This window comes from Gracilinanus agilis, chromosome 3, assembly GCF_016433145.1.
Source record: "Gracilinanus agilis isolate LMUSP501 chromosome 3, AgileGrace, whole genome shotgun sequence".
Lineage (NCBI taxonomy): Eukaryota > Metazoa > Chordata > Mammalia > Didelphimorphia > Didelphidae > Gracilinanus > Gracilinanus agilis.
The window spans coordinates 317480541-317503213 of NC_058132.1; the positions used below are offsets into that span (position 1 = coordinate 317480541).

Sequence of the window (22673 nt, forward strand, 5' to 3'; positions counted from 1 at the left end):
GAGGAGAGGGAGAGGAAGAGAGAGGGAGGAAGGGAGGGGGAGAGAGAAAACAAGAAAAGAGAGAGAAAGGAGAGAAAGGGGAGAGAAAAGAGAGGGAAAGGGGAGAGAGGAGAGAAACAGGAAGAAGGAGAGAGAGAGAGACAGATGGACAGAGAGAGAGACAGAGACAGAGACAGACAGAGAGAGAGAGAGAGAGAGAGAGAGAGAGAGAGAGAGAGAGAGAGAGAGCAAGTGAGAATGTTCTGGGGTATGTAGTCATTTATTTTTTTTTTTTTTTTAAAGAAGAAGCCCAGTTAACTAATATTGGAGAGAAAAGGAAAACAAAAAGAAAAAAAAAAAAAAAAAACAACTAACAACTCTGCCTATCTCCAAATTTGAGCCCCTCCCCTCAGCATGTGAGCTGAAAAGAGAATGACACATGTGCTGTTTCCTTTCCCAGTTGTCGAAGGGTCAGGAACCAGACAAGAACAAGAGGAGACTTCTCCAGGAGACTCTTGCCTTTTACTGATATTTCCAGCTGTTCTGCTCAATCTCCCCAGCCTTCCCTACGCCAAAGGAGATCAGTGGCCCAGGGCGCTCTGGAGTCTGTCAGTTATGAGTAACCCAAACAGCACAGCCTTCAATGACAGTGAGTACCTGTTTGTGCTGCTTGTTTGTCCCACACTGCCTGGAAGTAGTTAGAATTGAATGAGGGGAGAGGGGTGTTCTTAGGCTCCCCATTTCCTTGAGGAACTTGACCTGAAAGAGAAGGAAAGAAAATTGGATATAAAGCCAGTGTCTTTTTTTTTTTCTTCCCTTTTCTCTTTGGGGAGTAAGGAGAGCCTAAGAGGGAGAAGGGTCCCGCCAGTGAGTTTGGTGCAAACTTATTAAAGAGGGATACCTTTCATAACTCTTTCCCTCTTCAACCTAGGAACTGAACTAATTACGGGGAAAGAAAGGGAACAGACACATTTCTCGTTTTTTTTCGTTGTTTGTTCATTTGTTGGGACATTTCCCCTCATCTGGGAGAATTAAAACAAAACACTGGGGGCTGGAGGGGAGGGGGGATTAGTGGGATAGTTGAAGTCTTAAGGCACCAATAGTGCTTTTCCTAGAAGCTGCCTGGCTCGATCTGGGCAGGAGCCACAAGCTGGCTATGTGTAACTTGATACTGAAGCTGAAAACTGTCCATATTTAAAAGCATGATACTGTTATCTGTCCCCGCCTCCCCACCCTTGCCCTGAAGTTTAAAAAGGAAGAACAAAAAGGCGGGGAGGGAGAGCACAAGCGAGAAAACTGGGGCAAGAGTTTTTCTTTTCATAAAATAATAAAAACGCAGACAGTTGCAGAGGGAGTCCAAGTATTTAGTAACTGAAGTGAACTTTCTGAGAACTTTTTTTGCGGAGCTGCCAAGAGAGCAGCATTCAAAACAAACTCCAAATAGCCCAACAAGGTATTATGAATGAGCAAAAGAAACAACGGTGAGGGCGATACCCATGACTACTTGGGGTTTTCTGTGAGCCCCGGCTGGTGTCTGTTTTCTTTCTCTTTTTAGTTTTGAGCTAGCACATGGTTTGCTAACAGGAAGCCGAATGTGAAAAGATTCATTGTGAGGATGTGTAGAAGCTTCTGTGAGCTCTTCTCCACCCACGCCGCCACCCATCTTTTGAAATTACAAACTAACTTTTTTTTTTCAGTCCCTTTGCCCCCCCATCCCATCCTTTTTTTGGTTGGTCCTTCTCAATTTTGGCTTGGTTCAATCGTTATAGCCACTCAGTTTCCCACAATTCAAATGACGCCAGTAGTTAGAGAGGAAGAAAGCCAAACACCCAAGGATGAGGACTTAGGACTAATATTCTTTAATGTGTGGGTGTCAGAGAGAACCGCTTTTTATAACTCAAGAACATTTGTGTTGTTGTGAGAATGCTGAGTTTTCCATGAGGTCTGGCCCTCTGAAGTGTGGGCAGTTTTCATGGAGTTGGGGATTGGGGGGGTGGGGAGGGGAGGCACACAAAAAAAATGCAAGGTACTTACTTTTAATTATTCAAATTCAAGTCGCTGTTGATGGAATACAGAGGAAATACTTGTATGTGAAATGTTCATTCCTTATGTCAAGCCAAGACAGGAAGATATCCCCTTGGCCAGAACTATTAGGTACTGTTTTTTTTAAGTTTGTGGTTATTTTTCTTTTCTTTAGAAGTAGTTCTTTAAAACGAGGCAGGAGCTCTGATTCTGAAAATACAAGTAGATCACACACATTTAATTGTCAGCCTTGCATCCTCTTAACTTCACATCTGATTTATATGATGTTGGGAGGTATCTTGTAGGAAAACTTCCTGCCTGTCATTCCCCCTGCTAATTCAGGCAGGATGTTTCTATATCCTGTCTTGATTTGCATTACTGCATGTGGGAGAGGTCAGAGTGATGGGAAGCACCAGGTTTCCAATCTATAGAACCAGTGAGGGCTTCCAGAACTTTCTCCATCCAGCTGTGTTCATGAAGCTAGGACTGGGTCCAGGTTCCAGAAGTTATTTTTTTTTAAGTGACTCATGTGCAGTTAACCTTGAGTCCCCAGCAACTGAATCAAAGAAGTATGGAAGGCTTAAGTCAGCAAGAGGCCAGGTTTGTCATTTTTATATATTCCTGTCTTTGACAGGAGCAAAGAACATGATGTCAACTACAACAAAGAATAGATTTTTGTCGTTGCTTAATTCCCCAGAAATATGCTAGATGTTGGAGTCAATTTATGATGTTGAGAAGCCAGTATTCCATGGATTACTGACATTGGGCAACTCACTTTTGGGGTGCTTGCAAAATACACTGGAATGGGAGGTGGGGATTGCTTCAAAGCTGTTTGGAGAGGGGAGCCCACGGTCATTTGGCCAAGAAAGCTAGATTGTTGCTGACAGCAAGTTTCAGCCAGAACAAGGGAGTTGTCTGTCTCCAGGAAACTGTCACCAAGTGGTTTTATGTGAGTTTTGGGGATGGAGGGTGGGGAATAGCTGCAGTGAAAGTGTTAGCTTTTATAGACCTTTTTTTTTTTTCCCCTTGAAAGAACTCTAAACATACTCTAGATTTATTCTTGGGGGTGGGGGGGGGTGGACAAAGAAGGAACATCTTTCATGATATTTCCAGATAAGTATCAAAGATTAAAGAATTTTAGATGAGAAAGGTAACTTTGAGGTCAACTTGAACCTGGTTCTGCTGACTCAACAGCCTCCCATGAAGCTGTAAATTGGTATCTATTGTGATTATCAAAGGGATTTCAAAGAGTGTTCACTTCTGTACCTTACAACTAACTGGGAAAATGGCCTAGGCTCTGAACTCTTACTGTAATGGCCAGTTTCAGGCCTAGAGCATAAATAATTTAAAAATACTTTCAGGCCTCTCACTCAAAAGGTTAAGGACTATGGAAGAAAAATGCTGCCTACATTGTCAAAAAAGAGTGCTTTTGTTTGTTTGTTTTTTCTTAACTGCTTTTATTTTTTACAAGAAAGGGCTCATTTTGAGAACTATCTGAAAATTACTGGTTTGTAAAAACAAAGGACATCAATAATACTTTGTTTTTAATTGACTGCATGTGTTCACTAGCTAGCATTTTAGAGTTCTTAAACTTATGCTTCTCAAGACACAGATTTGCACATTGAAGTTGCTTAAATATTTGTTGAACTATGTTGAATTGAATATAGTTGATTCCTATGGCACTATTGCAAAAAGCACCTAAGTCTTTTCAAAAGTGCTTAGTAATCCTTTACATATCATTTTATTTTGATTTGTAAGTAAATTCTCAAAAGAACCATAATGGACTCCAATTACCATATGGAATCCTCATTCTTCTTCTGGGTATTCACAGCCCTCCACATTAGTGCCATGCTACCTATCCAACATTATGCTCCCATCTGCCCCAAATGGATTGAAAGCCCAATTTAGATATTCCAAATATGTCTTAGTTCTTGATACTCTTTGCTGTAATAATTCACCTTTCTACTAACCAAGCCCTACATAACTTTTAACAGTGAGATTAAATCCCATCACTACCCAAGTCTTCCTAACTTCCTAACTAGTTCAAACTACAAGTATAAATAGTTAATGGACCTTTCTGAACCATTCTAACTATAAATTCCAACTAATTCCACTCTAGAGATTTGGTTTCAGGCTGATAGCAAATCCTTTGACAGATTAGTTAAAGCAATGGAGCCACTGCCATTGAGGTGATTAAAGCTCACTGGCAGAGAACTGTAGAATTTCAATCTAGAAGGACTCTTAGAAGTCATGTTTCAATGTCTTGTTTTAATAGATGGAAAAACAGAGGCTTAGACAATTTAAGTGACTTACCCAGGGACATACCAGTAGCAAATAATTTAATCTAAGCTTGCACTTAGAGCTGATCAGTTGTCTTTCTGGAATTGGGTAGCATTTTTTCATCATGAGTCCTTGAGAATTGTCTTAGATCATTGTTCATCAGCATATGCAAGTCTTTCACAGATGATCATCATTACATCACTGTTACTTTGTACAGTGATCTCCCAGGTATTCTCACTTCACTCTGTATCAGTCCATATAGGTCTTAATATGTTTTGTTTTGTTTTTCCTGGAACCACCCCTTTTCATCATTTCTTATAGCATGATAGTATTCCATCCACAATTATATGCAGCAAGTATTTGAGCCATTTCCCAAATGATGAGTGTTCCTTTAATTTCCAATTTTTTGCCACCGCAAAAAGAACTGATATGAATATATATTTTACATATAGGTCCTTTTCCTTTTTGGTTGACTTCTTTGGGATATAGAGTAATAACCTTGTTGCTAAGTCAAAGGATATGCAATTTTGTAGCCCTTCTAGTGTTGTTCTGAATTGTTTTCCAGAATGGTTGGGCCAGTTTATTACTCCACCACCTATTCATTAGTGTACTTTTCTTTTTCTCTTGTCCCCTCTAGCATTTCTCATATCTGATAAATGTGAGATGGTACCTCAGAGTTGTCTTAATTTGTCTTTCTCTAATCAGTAGTGACAGAGTACTTTTGCATATGACTGTAGATAGCTTTGAATTTTTTTCTGAAAACTGCCTATTTATATACTTTGACCATTTATCAATTGCAGAATGATTTATTCACATAAATTTGATTTATTTCTGTACACAATATACATTTGATAAATGAAGCCTTTATCATAGAAACCTGCTACAAAAATGTTTGATATTACTTTAGTATGAATTGATGTCTTATGGAATCATTAGCTTCCAACTACCCAGTTCTAATTTTTAGGAATTATTTTCTTCAGTGAGATTTTGTACCTCTTTTACCAGTAGGCCAATTCTTTTTTTTTAGGAAGTTATTTTCTTCATTTTTTGGTGCCTTCTTTACCAACTTGTTAATTTCCTATTCATAATTTTCTTGCATCACTAATTTATTTTCACAATTTTCCCTTCACTCTTAAAAATTAGTATATTTTTCTTTTCCAGGTTACATGTAGTTACAATTTTAATAATTGTTTTCTAACATTTTGTGATCCAAGTTTGCTCCATTCCTCATCTTCCTTGTAGAAGGCAAAGTCTGAAAATCCCATTGAGCAAAGTTCTGGGGGACATGGAAAGTGCAGATCCTTAGATAAACTGAGGTCTTAGAGCAGATGAAGTTAGTCACGTAATCTTAACTTTTCACCCTTGGCTGGTAAGACAGGAGCTGGGGAAGGGCTGGGGGTAGGAAAAGAGGGGTTCCATAGACTCTGTCCTTTAATTACTAATTTACTTTGTTTGGGAAATGGAAGCTTGAACTTTCATTCTTCTTAAAATTTGAAGTTTGTGTTGATCTCACTTTTAGGGTTTTTTACTATTTATAAATTTGTAAAGAAAATATCTATTATTTAATTTCTATCTTACTACAAATCAATTTGCCTAGTCTCTAAGTGTCCAATCTAACAAGATTCATTTTTCTGCCTTTGTTAGTGGCTTGGAAGAGCACCAACATTGTCCTTATACATAACGTAATATCTTTTGTACCTTGTCATAACCAATTTACCTTAAACTTTTAGGTTACAATACTAATCATATATTATTGCAAGTAAACATGATCAAATTCTAAACATATGCTTATATTTAAACAAATATTTTCAGTTTTTGTAGAATAATGATTGCACAAAGTACATGTTTTGGTAACATTCAATATATAACAATTTAGTAAAAAATCTAAACCCTTAATCTAAAATTTAGATTTTATTCCTTGTTTGAGTAGTTATCTATACTTGTGCTAACAGTCATTGTTGAACTAGTTTAAGTTTAAAGATTTTGCTGGTTTAAAAATTGGAAATGCTTACTGCAAAATTTGCATTTGGTGTCAATTGAAAAGATTTTTGTCATAGAAGAAATGTAGGGAAAGAGATCTTCCTTTCAAATATGCAGCAGTTGTGATTCCTCTAAATGACAAAAATTTCCACACATTATCAATTATAATTCAATTTCAGTCATTTTTTATAATTTGTAAACAAGCTGCTTTCTAAAGTTTTTCCCTCAAATGAATGTAAGAAATTTGTACTTATCTTATTAACTTTTCTGCATGTCTGTATAGAAGCTTTATTTATATTCATGTCCTATGGTTGTTAAAAACTGTCCTATCTTAAATTGTATTTAAGTTAGTATATACTTACTTATTATAATGTGTTCAGCGCTCTCTGAAAATACTCAGGGTTTCATAGCTTGACCCTCTGTTGTGGCAGGAGGTGGGATTGCTCTCTAAAAAATCCTCAATAGTATTAGAGTCATTTGTTTAAAATCAGTTGTTTGAATTTATATTTTTCTAATTAATAGTGACTTAGAGCATTTTTTCAGATGACTAAGATTTTTTTTAATTCTTACTTCAGTCTTAGAATTATTACTATGTATTCTGGTATTGCTGATAATAGTTAAGTCATTCACAGCTGATCATCATACATTCTTGCTGTTACCATGTACAGTATTTTCTTGGTTGTGCTCACTTCACTTTGCATCACTTCATGTAAGTTTCTCTAGGTGTTTTCATGAGTATCCTGTAAGACACAATACTATTCCATCATACTTCTTCAGAGGAATTAAGTGACTTTCCCAGGGTCACATAGCTAGAAACTGACTGAGGCTATTTTTGAACCCAGGACCTCTCAGAACCTACCATCTCTAGGCCTCTCTTGTTATCTCCTGGTGCCCTCTAAAAATAGCTTTAATTTCTTCATCTGAAAACTACCTCGTCATACCTTTTGACCATTTATCAATTGAGGAATGACTTGTATTCTTATAAATTTAACTCATTTCTCTACCACTCTTAGCTCTTTCTTTAACTCTACCAGGAATTCCTATTGGACTTGGGTTCAATTAGCATTTTTCTTTGAGACTTTTTTGGCAGATCTTTTCAAATTACTGTCTTCTGACAACCTCTTAAGTTTTCTTCAGCTGGAAAAATGTCTCACCCTGAATTTTTGCTGGTTCTGCTACTCCAAAATTTGATTTGAGGTATTATTTTAAAGTTGTTTGGAGGTGAATGTTGGAAAACTTTGGCTACTCCCAGTCTGATTGTTTAGGTCTTTCCTCAACAAGTGTTTAATTAGCACCTAAATTTCAAGCATCATAAAAAACAGCCAGGTATACAATGAAAGGCAAAAATATGATCCCTACCTTTGAAGAGCAAACAACCTAATGGAGGAGACAGCTTCAGAACAACTATGTATGTAAGTTGGAAGCTCATAGCAGTAAGGGTGGAGGGGGAAGAATAAGAAGGTCTGCTGCAGAAACTGGATTTTTGAGAAAAGTCATGAAAAAAGTCATGAAAATAAGGAAGCAGAAGTAAGGAAGAAGAGCTTTCCAGGCAGAGGGGACAATGAGTGAGATCTCCGTCACTGAGGTGGGAGATGGAGTCATATGTGGGGAGAACAACAAGAAGGCCAGCGTCACTGGATTATATGCAGAGATGTGTAAAGGGTAAAAAGATTAGAAAGGTAGGACAGAGTCTAGTTGTTAAGGGTTTTAAAAGCCAAAGAGAGTATTTATATATGGCCTTAGAGGTAATAGTGAGTCCCTGAAGTTATTGAGTAGGGGAAAGACCTTCTGTTGCATGTGGTGGCCAAGCATCATTTTCAGGCCCCAGCATTAACTGGTGATAAAGATTTAAGGTTAAGGCCTAAATTCACTTCTTTGGTTCCGCCCTGACCAATCTTATGTCATCCTTTTTCTCCCTGACAGGCATGCATGTCCCCACCCCATCCCAAATACCTTCTGTCTCTGTTTCTGCCTTTTTTTTTTTTTTTTTTGCTTCTCTGTCTCTATCTCTAGTTCTCCATCATTCTCTATTTATTTCTGTCTCAATCTGTGTCTCTGTTATCTCTTTCTCCATCACCGCCTCTCTGTCTCTCCCTGCTGTTCTCAAGGGAGATGCTTACTTATACTCTCATGGATACCATATACATCAATTTCTATAAATATTCACAATCAAAACATACAAATTTAGCTCTTTTTCCCACAATTATAGAGTAATAGCTTGTATTGAACTACCTTGCATTTATATTCAGTCACCAGAAACTAGACACTTTTCCTTCCTCCCACTCTCCTTCCCTACCTCACACTCCCACAACCTTTGCTCCTGCCTGTCTAGTTAGAAAAATCTTGAACCCTTGGACACCATCTCCCAGAATTCTTTCCTCATCCCCAAATTCCTTTTCCCTTTTCCTTTACCTGCATCTTTACGTTATTGTTTATATAGCTCTGTAACTCCTTCCTCGCTCTCTCTTTTTTTTCCCCCACGTGCAGGCTAGGTGAGCTCTCTCTAGTTTTTATCTTCCTTTGCTTCAAATTAGTATTAATAAACTTTATAAATATTATACTTGGAGATTTTGGATATTAATTTTGAGACTCGCATGCCTAAAGGACGCCATGCTACCTATTGACTTTAGATGTTTTTTTCATATCATTGTGCACATGCTAGGCTCGAGATATAACTAAGGAGTAAAAGGGTACTGCTATGGAACTGGTTTGGGAAACATGGGAAATATCTGATTCTCTGCCCTTCCCCTACTTCCTAAGGGAGTCTATCCACATCTTTTGTGAAGTAGCAGCACCATGGAAGGCTGGATAAATTCAATGCAGAAATATCCAAGAGATATCCCTTTCTCACCCAGCCTCTATGCCTTCATTTCCTTGGATTCAGCCTTGGCATCATATCAGATGGCAGAGACATTGTCTTTGCTCTTGGGAAACTACCAGTCTGAGGAGATAGACACAGCTCTGACCCTGGGAAATCAATCGCCTGATCTAATTTGGGAATCATAATGCTTGCAACTTGGGAGGAAGGATATAAGCCCAGTGCTTAGGAAAACTGTGGTGTGACACAGTCTCTTCCCCAGCTCCCACCTCAATACTAAGAATTAAAGCTAAAGGAAATAGGTTGATTAGACGCATAGGGAAATTTAATCTATAAAATGGCTCTGTAAGGGAGGGATAACAGTAAAGAACATAGAAAAAAATCGGGAAACCAGAAAATGACAAGATATTATGGAGAAAAATGAGGAAGGAACTATGTGAGGCTCACAAGTAAGAATGGATGAAGACTATTCAGAGACGGGCAGGAGAAGACAAGTTCACTTGACCAGAGTGAAACCTCTGAGCTGGATTCCAGTACTGCCTTTGTGATTAATTACCCAGGTGATTTAACCAATCATCAAATTTTAATGGTATTCACTTTCCTCATCTGCAAAGTTGGAATAATAATAATAATATATGTACATTAAGAAAGGAAATAGCAAAGTTACTTGAAGAGAATGCTCAATTGAAAGGGGGGAAAAGGGATCACAGCAGGAGACAAAATAGAAATAATAATGCAAACAACTGAGGCACATACAGACACAGCAAAGAAAGTAGAGGAAGGGGCAATAGCACCAGCAGTACTAATATTACCAATTATTGATCACACGATTTTGCAGCCAGATTCTGAATTTTTCCATATAAAAAGACATAAGCCATTCACTGCTATGGATCTAGACACCCTAAAACAACAAATGCCTGCCTTTTATTTAAATCCCTTCAAGGCCATAAAAGAATTTAAGAGAGCATTAAGACTTTTTTATTTCACATTTTCAGACATTGAAATTCTTCTTTCTGAATTATTTACACCAGCAGAAAAAGCACAATTTATTGAGGAAACCTATAGGAACACAAACTTAACATCTTGGTCACAATATTATGAAGATCTAGAATTAAATAGTCATCAAAACCTAGTATACCTAAGAAGAGCTAGGGAAGATCTTGTAGAAGCTATGAAATCCTTTGCTAAGTGTCCTGATTCCTGGGGAAAATTTGAAAAGTTAAGGTTCTCTTTGTTCTTATAGTACCAATTAGTTTAAATCCTTTAAATCCTTTTAACATACATAGTTCTTTATACAACTCAAAGCACCTTTTCCTCCATTGTTTCATTTAATTCTGTGAGTCAAAATCACTATTCCCATTTTATAGGTGAGGAAATTGAGGTTCATAGAGGTTAGATGTTTTTTTCTGAAGTGTCATTGTTAGTCAATGGCAGAGCCAGCCCTAAAATTCTGATCTTCTGACCCTTAGTCTAGAAACTCATTACAGCAGAACACAGGGCAGTGATTAGAGGTAATTGTGGCTAATCAAGGAAGACTTTCTAAAAGAAATCTCATGTTCAGTCAAGTTCTGATGGGAGGCCTTGAACATTGGATCAACAAGGTGAAAATACCCTAGATGAGGAAAAAAGGAAAGGAAGTGCAGAGAGTGGGAAGTGGTTGGTAAAGGTAAACCTAGAATTTCCACAGAGCTCTTCTTCTTCTGACCCTTACCACATTTACTATTTGGGACACTATCTAGTATTCATCATGTAAATCAGGAAAAGGAAGTATTACTTGGGATGTAATTTTGACCATAAGTTAGAAATAGTTGGTGATAGAGGAGTGGCACAAATTGATGCTGTCATCTTCAACAAATGGTCTTCCAACTGTAGATACCTTGATTCATTATATGTTTAAGGTGGAATTTTGTCATCCCCTATCATATACTTTCTGAAACTATGTTTGTCTTGCAATAAGAAAGATTATTGACTCTTTGAGGCAGGGCTGGTGTTTTCTAATTATCATTCCCAGAGTAGCTGTCATGAGGTTAGGAGACTGGTAGGGAGTCAGTAAATACTAATTGAACTAAATTGAACTAAGAAAAATTCTAAAAAGGCAGTTACCATGACCATCTATTCTGACTGATCTTTCTCTTTGATATTATAATAGCCGCTCTCCCTTCCTTTTTTCTGTCTCTCTCCTCTTCCCTACTTTAGATTTTTGTTTTTCTATCTTTCAGTTTCTTCTGTTCTCTTTTTCTGGCTTCTTTCTTTTCATCTGTGGTAGGTTTGCCTTGTGCCCTTTTCCTCAGTTCAGCTCATCTCTGAAGAGTCCCCTGGGGGTTCTGACTCTAGTCTTAGAAGTCAGTGAATTTTCATTTTTCTATTCCCATCCCTCTAAAATGAAGGAAAAGGCTTAGATTATCTCTAAGGTCTATTACAGCCCTAGCATCCTATCATGTTATAAATTAACAAGTATTATTTGTTGATGACCTAAGTGTTTTATGACATCCCAGGGTACCTCTAGTTGATGACACAAATTTAGCACTTGGCCTTATTCTCTAGTAAAACTGTATGTAAGTTCTTTGAGGGCAAAGATCATGCTACCTTCTTTCATTAATTCATTTAGTCAATCAGAGAGTAAATATTTATTAAGCACTTATTATGTGCCAGACACCTTGTTATGCATTGAGGATATAAAAAGAGATCTTGTCCTTGCTCTTAAGGAGATCACATTACAATGGAAGAAAACATATAAATCAGGGTGCATATAAGATATAGAAAGAGAATAGATAAATGTAAATATTAATAATATAGAAACAGGCCTTGGTTAATGACACATGCAAAACACAGTGGAATTGCTCAATGGCTACAGGAGGGGGCTGGGAGGAGGAGGGAAAGAACATGAATCATGTAACCATGGAAAAATATTCTGAATTAATTAATTAAAATTTTTTCAAATAAAAAAAGAAAGAGAATAGATGGAAAGTAATCTTAGAAGGCAAAAGAGGGATGGGGGAGAGGAACCAGAGAAAGGCTGCCTGCTGTTATATGACTATTATAGGATAGGTGGGACTTGAAGTTTTTCCTGAAGAAAACCAGAAAACCCAAGAGGCAGAAGGGAGAAGGGAAGCATCCTGGACATGGGAAATAGCTAGTGCAAAGATAAAGAACTGGGGATGGAGTGTTCTGCCTAAGAGGCAGCAAGTAATCCAGTGGAAATAGATCATGGAATTCATGGACAAAGAGTAAAGCAGAAGACTAGAAGGGTAGGAATGGACCAGGTCATGAAGAACTTTGAATACTAAATGGAAGGTTTCATAGATTTAATCCTGGAAGTAACAGGGAGCCATTAGAGTTTACTGAGTAGGGAGGTAACATGGTCAGACCTGGATATTAGAGAAAGCATTTTGGCAACTGAGTGGAGGATGGATTAGAGTAAAGAGGAAATGAAGCAAGAATATCAATTAAAAGACTATTTGAGAGGCGACCAGTTAGCACAATGGATAGAGTGTCAAGCCTGGAGTCAGGAGGACACAGGTTCAAATCTGGCTTCAGATACTTCCTAACTGGGTGACCCAGGCAAGTCATTGAACCCCATTTTCCTAATCCTTGCCCTTCTCTCTTGGAGCTGAAACTAAGGCAGAAAGTAACCACTGGAAAAAAAAAAGACTATTGAAGTAAGTAAAATAATTAAAAGGTTTAGAAGGTTATATGACAGTTGATAAGACTAATGATATACACAAGGGTGAGTAATAGGAAGAAGGGGATGTACATGAGAGATGTACAAATAGAAACAACAAGATTTAGCATCTAATAAGACATGTGGGTAAATGTGAATGAGGATTTGAGTCATTAAGGATATCAACTTGGGAACCCAGAAAGAGATGGAGCTCTCAAGCAGTTTAAGAAAATTTGGAAGCAAGGAGGTTTTCTCCTCAGCTTCTAGCATGAGGTTGGTTGCATTGTAAATGCTCACTAAACTCTTGCCAATTAGTGGAATGTTAACAGTTAAACTATTTCCTAGGTAGTCCAGTTTTCTTCTTCATCAGACGGGCTCTGAAACAAAGTCCCTTTCTCTGAATGGAGTGGCATTTCTGTTCTTTCTTGCTGATACTCCAGTGAAAAAGACAGAGGTCCAAGAGGCCAATAATGTGAGTCCTGCTGTCTGATACTTTTTAAAAAAGAAAACAAAAGACTTTATGTTCATAATCCCATGTAATAAACCTTCCTTGTCATTTCCAAAGCCAAGAGTCCTCCTTCCCCTTTCCCAAGTCTTCCTTAACCTGCCCTTTTGTGACCAATTTTATCCTTTGTGGTCTCTTTAATCATTTTGTTCTGACTTCAACTATACAAAATTTGGGGGTGAGAATGAAAGGTTAGAGTAGGAGGAATACACAATTTGCCTGGCCCCAGACCAAGCAAACCCTAGAGATAACCTTGCCTTTTCTCAGAGATTCTCCCCATTTTTTCCAGAGTTCCTTGGATTACTTAATCAAGAGGGTAGAGATCTGGGTTTCCTGCTTCGACCTCAATTCCACCAGAACCAAGAGAAGTTAAACCATAAAAAGACCACAGTTCTTTTATATAGGCCCTTTGCATGATTGTTAAAGGAAGGACACTGTTGGGAGCTCGCAAAGTATAGTGTTAAGAGTAAGTATAAACAGGATAGCTCCCCTTTCTTTGGACAACTGCTAGAGTCAGCAACTTGGTTATCACAGAGTTCCCTAAACCACATAAAGCAATGCCCAAGGGCATCCGTAGAGCATCTGGAAATAATTGGGAAAGGGTAGGAAGAAAGGAAAAAGAAGAAAAGATGAGGGAGAGAAAGGGAAAGAAAAAAATTGAAAAGAAAAAGTTATGCAATGGGGATAATATACAAACACTACTTTCTCATATTTTTATACCAATTCATTCTTTCCAAAGCAGTTTCATATCCATTATTTCATTTGATTCTCACATATTTTGCATTATTATAAAATATTACACACATTTACATAATTCAAGTTCTTCTCTCACCTCCAAAGTCATCAAAATATCTGAGACCAAAGATACCAATTTCTCGAAAACTCAATAATCTCAATTTTATTTTTCTTATAATATGTTTTACCTTTCTGGCCAGTTCTCCTCCTGACTTTTACACAATTATAGGTATTCACTTTTCTGCTTTATCAGCAAGTATTTATCTATAAAATCACACTACTTTGTTCTTCTGCTTTCCTCCTTCTTTAATATAAACTAATAAATTTTGTCTTTGTGAAGGCAGTTTTTCTGACCTTTCCCTTATTATCATGGTAACAAAACTTTTTGCTGTGGAACTTTCTGAATCCATGTCCGGTCTCTTGGGTAGGTGCTTTTTCCTTACCCAGAAGCTTTAGTTTGTTATCTAACAAATGACTTGATTTTAGTTCTATTTTTACATTCTCCAAAGACTTGAGAAAAGTAGCCAGTATTTAGTAATGTTAGCAGCCCCTACTTTGTTTTACTTGGCTACTCAATTTAGTGAAAATCCTTCATATCATCATCAATTCCATGATTGTCAAATAGTTGGCAGATGTGAGCTCGAGTTCTAAACCTGGTATTTGTAGCTGTGTATCCTTGGATATGTCACAACTTCTTTCAGGCCTCAGTTTTCTCTTCTATTAAATGAGTTGGAGGGAAGGTTGAATTAGATGAATTAGAAGTCTAAGGTCCATTCCAACTCAAATATTCTGTGATCCTAAGATCTTTTGGTGTCCCTTTTAATAATTCTTTCCTCCTCATCCTCCACTCTACTATATTCTTCAACAGACCATCTTCAGAAATTACCTTTTATGTGTGTTTTTTAAATCTTTTTTCCTTACCAAGAACATTTCCTTCCCACAAGTTGGAGCATAGGTAAGTGGAATTTCAAATTGATTCTCAGCTGTTGCCTTATTTTGCCTTCTTATAGATGGTACCCAGAAACAGCAAATTGTAGCATATTCTCCACTGATCATGCCTCACCATCCTTCCTTTGGTAGAAAAATTTTGAGTTCCTTTAGATCAGTTGCCAATAGGACCTAATCATAGCAAAGTATGGCTAATGGACACAGAGTTTAAACATCCAGTCTTCGTATTTACCCACTTCATGGATATTAGAGAGAGGATTTGTACCCAAGCCTTCCTAATATAAGGCCTGTTCCCTCTCCACTAAAACAGGATGCCTCTCAATATCACCCTCTTTATTTTGTGATGGTCACTTTACACACCCCCCTCCACTGAAAACAATAGCCAAAAGTTCTTATGGGCAGTCATTTCTCAAAAGACATTTAAAGCCCAAAGGAGGCCATTTCTTAAACCCCATCATGCTGCTTAATTTTTGAGCTGGGATGCCTACTTTTAAATCACTTTCTTTATCTTTCTACTGATGCCTTAGCACTTAGATCATCCTCAACACTCTCTTTGTACCTCTTCTTGATCTTAAAATAGTCGCACAAAGAATTCCATTATGTATAGTTTCTCCTTTGATACCGTCATAATCTGTCTACTTTTGTCTGTTAAATAAACACATCACCACCCTCTTTCCCCTTCTTCTTTTACATGAGATATCTTTAAGTAGTGTCTTTTTCTTTACTTGACCAGCTTTCTTTGATAATCTACACAGAATTTTCTTATTTGTACTCTAATTAATCTCTTCACCTTTTAAAAAAAATCTATGTTCTCTATTAAATTTTTATCCAGCAGAAAACATCTATTTTTCTTTTTAAGGCTTTTGACTTTACTCTCTCCCCTGAGAGCTTTCTTTGTCATATCTTTAACATGCCTCACAACTCTCCAACATCTTGAAAGGAAAGGAGGATCACCCCCACTTTGATCATCCTTCTTATCAGATGTTTAATTTCTTCCTTCTCTAATAGGAATTTGCTCATCCTTTATATACTTCTGCCAACTTTCTTGGCTTTTAAGAAATGAATTCCAGCTGTTGCTAGAGCCTGGTCAAAAACCTAGGTCACAACTTCTATTCATTTGTATACATAAATCTTGTCAACTTTAAAGACCCACTTCCCCCTTTTTTTTGTAAATATATTTCAGACTAGCAGCATGTGTATCTAACTAATCATATATTTTTACTGACTGATTTAAAATATTTGGCTTTGTAGGTCACTTTTTGGTTACTTCTGGCCTATCAGTATTTCCTGACATAGTCAAAATAACCCCCAAATATCACTTTTCTTAGTGTATACAGAAAGGAGTACACATCCTTAAAAAAAACTTTTCTTCTATCACTTACCACATGGAATTGGGGGTGGGGGTGGGCAGGGAGACTCTTCTTTTTCATCCAAGAGTATAGATTTCATCTGAGAGTTTTCTTTTTCCTTAAAGGTGTTTCCTGGTTGTTTTAAGTAAAATCAAAGTAGATCCATTTGACATAAAGGATCAATCTGAATTGCTTCCAGTTCTGTGTTTTGCTATATGTAAACAGAAGGGTTTACAGCAGTGTTTTGGTATTACTTATAGAGAAATACTGGCACAGCGAATAGAGTGCTGGGGCTAAAGTCAGGAAGACTCATCTTTCTTGAGTTTGGATTTGGCCTCACATACTAGCTGTGTGCCCCTGGGCAAATCACATAACCCTGTTTGCCTCAGTTCCTCATCAATAAAATGAGCTCGAGAAGGAAATGGCAAATCACTCCAAGTATCTTTGCCAAGAGAATCTCAGACAGAGTCAAAAAGAGACAGATACAATTGAAATAACTGAATAACAACAATCTAAAGAATAAAAGATACAGAAAAGGGACCAAATTTAAGCCCCAATCCAAAAGTGCTGGCTGGAGGAATTATTTTATGATTATGATGAATAATTCTGATAAAATCTCCCAAAAAACAGAACTAAAATGTATCTAGTATTTTTTTTCTTTTGCCCTAAGTCAAAAGCATGTTGGAAAAATATTTTTTGCTTATTTGGACAAGACCAGGTTATTGGATCATGTTTCCTTATTCATTCCTTCCCCACTTTCCCCATGTATGGGAAGAAGAAAAAAATATATAAAACTTATGGTGGGATGGGGCAGCTTATCATGGAAATGGTATGTAATGGGAAGTAATGTTGGGTCTGGGTCTAATTTATAAATGGTAAATACAAATCACAAAACCTGGAATCCCAGAGTGGGAGCTTAAGTTTAAGATGAAAAATAGAAGCTGGCTTCACGAAGATCAGTCTTGTAACTTCCCAAAGCAGTAATCAGGTAAGGCAGATGCATATGTCCCTACTCCAAGGGGAGCCCCTTGAATGTAGCAGCCCTATCTTTTCTAACTTCTCTGTCTCCCCTCTGACTTAACTCTGTCCTGTGTGTGCCAAGTAGGTGCTTGATAAATTTTGTATTGTCCTTAGGAATCAGGACATTGAACCATGAAGCAATTAGAAGATATCATAAGCTAGTCTGTAGTAAGTGCCCATATTGATATATAATTATTGTTCTAGGAGTTAGAGGAAAAGACATCAATCTGAAATGGAGCCATCCGTGAAGGTTTCATGGAGGAAGTGAGACTTGTGTTGCACCTTGAAGAATGGGATTTGGGGAAACAGATAAAAGAGGATGAGATTATAGGCAGAGGAACAGAGCATGGAATGGGCACACAAATCAATAACTAGACATTTTTATTCTTGAGGCTACTCATTGGGGAGAAGAGAGTATACAGAAGAGGGAAGTTTGAACTTCAGGAAATAAGCAGGCCATTTGATAACTAATTTATTGTAATTCTTGCAAACTGGGTGCAAAACCTAAGTGTTTCTTTGTTACAGAATGTATATAAATGCTATCAGCAAATCTAAAGCCCTAGGTCCACTCCCCTTCCCCCAACCCCAGTTATGTTTCTGTGTGGGGAAAATGGAGAGAAGACTGGTGTGACTGGAGCAATGAGTCTATACTGGAGGCTAGTGGGAGTCCAAGTCAGTGCTTATGGTGGGATTATTATCTAGGATATAAGGATTATATCCTATACATATATATAATCTAGAATTAGAACCCAGAGAACCAGGATCTTGGGGTGAAGTTAGAAGGCCACAGAGTTGGGGAGAAGAGAATAAGAATTAGTGAAGATTTCTTTGTATTTGTTCCTCATTCCATCCTTCCATCCCCAAAGAGAACTTTATATCCCATGAGCACACACACTTGTCCTTAAGGGACCTTCATCCCTTTCTTCCCCTTGCTACCCTCTCTCTCAGTTCCATTTACATAGCAGTGGCTAATGAAATATTAATAACTCCTCACAATGACCAGTTGTAAACTGGGAGCAGTGTTTTAAAGACTTTAGAAATTTGCTCCCCACCAGCCTCAGTGTTTAAGTATATACATAGGGCAGACCTTAGCTGTAGGAGGAGTGGGCAGCTACCTACATAGTGTGATTTCTGGGGCCCTATTGAAAGAATATCTCTCCCACTGTCTTATTCATTCTTGAAATTGCATGGCTATAGGATCATTCTTTTGGTTAAAGCTTTGTCCTTTGTCAAAATGTAAATAACACGCCAAATAAATTAGAATGATAATGACATTTCTATATTGCTTTATACTTTGCAAAGTACTTTCTCACATTGTCTCATTTGGTCCTTTTAAGGATGGTTTGATTGAAGTTACCCATTTTACAGCCGAGGATAATAAAGCTTAGAGAGGTAAGATCATGAATGCAGAAAAGGGATTCTTAATCTTTTTTTGTTTCATAGATCCATTTATCAGAACAATGTTTAAAAATGCAAAAATTAAAATACACAGGATTAAAAACAAATCAGTTTTCGGGGGCGTCTGGGTTGCTCAGTGGATTGAGAGTCAGGTCTAGAGACAGGGAGGTCCTAGGTTAAAATCCGGCCTCAGGCACTTCCCAGCCCCGTGACCCTGGGCAAGTCACTTGACCCCCACTGCCCACTTTTACCACTCTTCCACCTAGGAGCCAATACACAGAAGTTAAGGGTCTAAAAAAAATCAGTTTTAAAGAAATGATTTTTAAATTCACAGATCCTGTTAAGAAAATCTTGATCTAGCTTACTAGAAGCAAGACTTATGAGCAAAAATGTAGGTCCCCTGACACTAAACCCAACCCTCCTGAACCCCTATTAATGTGATTAGCCTATAAGGACAGAGTATGAGATAATGGAAAGAGTATAAGAGTTACGAGGCAGATGATCAAGGTTTTAGTGCCGTAGTTGTCACTTTAGTGCCTTTTAGTGCCATTTGTCACAAAGGTTACCTGGGCAGCTTTGGAGGAGTCATTTATTTGAGACTTCATTTCCTCAACACTAAAACGGGAATGATAATAATCGAGCTAACAACTTTATGGGCTTGTTGGGAAAACAGTACTTTGCAAACTTTGAAATGATATATAAATATTTGAGCTAATGATCCTTTCATGGAAGGATTAGTTGGGGAAACAGGGAGCTTGTTGATTCTCAGAGGGGGTCAAAGAGACTCAAATACTAGGGTAAGGGAGGGGGTAGAAATGAGGAAAAAAAAGAGAAAATAAGCTTCACATTTTGTCCAAGATCAGTCCTATCCACCCCCAGGCCCCAAGTCTGCTTCACTCAAACAAAAACACATATAGGTTGGTATTGTGGTGTTGGTGGTGGTGTTGAGTCATTTCAGTCATGTCTGACTCTTGGTGATCCTATTTGGGGTTTTCTTGGCAAAGATACTAGAATGATTTGCCATTTCTTCTCCAGTTCATCTTACGGATGAGGAAACTGAGAGAAACAGGGTCACCCACATCATAAATATCTGAGGCCAGATTTGAAGTCAGGAAGATGAATCTTCCTAATTTCAGCCCCAACCCTCCATCCTCTGTGCCACTTAGCTGCCCTGGGACCAGGACACATATAGAGTATATAAGGCAGATGAGAGTATTAAATAGACTCGAGTGAGAAAGAAATAGAGGCAGAGAGACAGAGAAATTGAGAAACAAAAACTCACAAAAGCAGAGGGACAGAGATAGTCAAAGACAGAGAGACAGATGTAAGTATGCATACAGATTAAATAAATTTTATAGATAGATTATAGCCCCTCAGAGAACACTTCAAGATTTGCATCATCCCTTTAAACCCTGGGTATTAATATAGAGGAGTTTTGATAATTGCTATGGATTGTCTAAAGCCTGCCCCGACTCAAGGGATTGTCGTGAGGTTTAAAATGGCCCAACAGGTGTAATATTGTCAGGGATTGTCACTGTCTTTTTTTCTTCTGTCCAGTGCCCAGACAGTCTGGAAAGAGAAACTCTATTCCTAGAGAGTTCAAAGCTTCTTGGGTTCTGTGCTTCACAAGCAGAAGACAGGACCCTCTGTCTCTAAGCACAAATGATTTCTAAAAATGAATGAGAAATGCTGAATGAGAGAGATGTTATCTATATGACATTTAGAGGTCTGTAACATCTTGTGATTGTTAGGTCTCCTATTCCTTTTTTTTTTACTTTCATATTGATATTTCATTTCTTTGTAAAATTTAGTAGAAACTATGAAATAAAAAAATAACCTCACATTTGTATACCATATAGCATCATAGGATTATAGATTTATAGCTAGAATGATTCTACTTTGGCTATTCCAAAGGCCATGGAATCCAACCTTCTCTGACTTTTCTTCCAAGCTTTGAATAAATGTTACCTTTGGGAGACCTTTCCTTCCTCTTCAAACTACTAGTGCTTCCCTACACCCCAATTACCTAGTATTTATCCTATATATATTCATTTATTAATATATGTGGCAATATAATTTTATTTTTTTAATTATCAAGCATAGGTTTCTCTTCCCTCTAACTTCTCCTAACCTTTATATCATATACATATAGTTGAGTGTTTATGCAATATTCCATGTCCATATAGTTTCCTACTTCTTCAAATATAGGAGGAACTTAGAATACATGATTTTCCATCCATTATTTCAAAACTTATGTTTGATCCTCACAGAATCACAGGATTCCAGGGTTGGAAGAGACCAGGATATCTATTCCAACTCATTCTTGGACAGTGATACTTTCTACATCTCCAACAAGTATTCATTCACTTGAAGACCTGTGATTATGGGGAAATCCTTATCTCCTAAATAAAATGGTTCTATTTTGGAAGAGCCTTAACTATTAAGAATTTTTCTTTATCTCAGTCCTAAATCTGCTTTTCATTTTTATTCATTGCTCCTCATTTCATCCTCAATAGCCAAGCAACTCAACTTTCTTGTCCCACAACCATTGTTGTTGTTTTTTAAGAATAAATACATTCAGTAGCTTCAAATGTAGCAGTTTCCAGTCCCCACCACCATTCTAAATAGTTGGTGCTCTGTTTTGGCAGGGTTTTTTGTCATTGATTTAACTTCCACCTCCTGACCTCCCATTTTATATACATGTCAGCAGTTAATGAAATTTTAATCACTGCTCAAAGTGGTTTAGTTATCTTCATCCCCAATTCTTACAGAAACAACAACAAAAAATAGGAATATAGACCAAACCTGTGATTTCATTGGTTTAGGGCAGTGATTCCCAAAGTGGGCGCTACTTCCCCCTGGTGGGTACTGCAGCGATCCATGAAAGAGGTGATAGCCACAGGCGCATTTATCTTTCCTATTAATTGCTATTAAAATTTTAAAAAATTTAATTTCCAGGGGGCTAAGTAATATTTTTTTCTGTAAAGGGGGCGGTAGGCCAAAAACGTTTGGGAACCACTGGTTTAGGGAAAACCCAAGTGAAGAAGCTTCTATTGCTATTAGTTGGCACCTTCTCCATAATGTAAAATCTTAGAGCTTGGCATGGTGGTGCCACATCTGTCAACCCAGATCCTAGCTGGGCCGAGGCCGAGGCAGGTCTCTTGAGCTCAGGAATTCTGAGCTGCTTTGGGCAATACCCATCAGAAACCTATACTAAGTTCAGAATCATTATGGCCTGTTGTTTATTTTGATGTTGATGTCGATAGTGTTGATTTTTACCTAGGAAGGGAAAAATTGACCCAGACAAGAAACAGTAAGTCAAAGTTTCCATGCCAATCAATGGAGAGATTGAGCCTCAACACTTCCAGCGTTGGCAAGATGGGTAGATCCAGTCTTAAACAATAATAGAATAACTTTTTTTATCAGCATTTCAAGGATCCAACTCCAAAAGACTCATGATAAAAAAAAAATTTTCATTCACCATAGAAAGAACTGATAGAGTCTGAATGCTTACTGAAGCATACCACTTTTCACTTTATCTCCTTCATGAGTTATTTTCTTATTTAAGTCTTCTTTTGCAACATGACAAACATGTAAATATGCATTGTATAATAACACATATATAATCTATATCATATACATGCCATCTGGAGAAGGAAGAGGTGGGAGAGGGAGGGAAAGAACATGGATTGCAAAATGTCAGAAAACAATCATTAAAAATTGTAATGACATGTAAAAAATTAAAATAGAAATAACAAAGTTTTGGAAACTTACCTAGAACCCATAAAGAAGATAATACTAATTCTACTATGCAATACATATTTACTGGTGCTACCCCAAATTATAGTGACTCAGTGGTACACATTAATCTTTTAAAAATTATTTTTGATTATTTTTTCATTTAAGCACTTGTTTATTTAAAACATTTAAACATTATTTTTTTAAACATTGAGTTTTATTTATTTAAACATTGAATGC

The 22673-nt window shown here is 37.4% G+C and overlaps 1 protein-coding gene across 1 annotated transcript in view; it reads left to right on the top strand.

Annotated features, from left to right (window-relative positions):
• The first annotated feature begins 442 nt into the window (after positions 1-442).
• Positions 443-22673, top strand: part of GYPC (glycophorin C (Gerbich blood group)) — a 97769-nt gene continuing 75538 nt past the window's right edge. The window contains exon 1 of the mRNA XM_044669945.1: positions 443-628. Coding sequence (XP_044525880.1) covers positions 595-628 — 34 coding nt within the window. The 5' untranslated portion in view covers positions 443-594. The remainder of the gene's footprint in view (positions 629-22673) is intronic.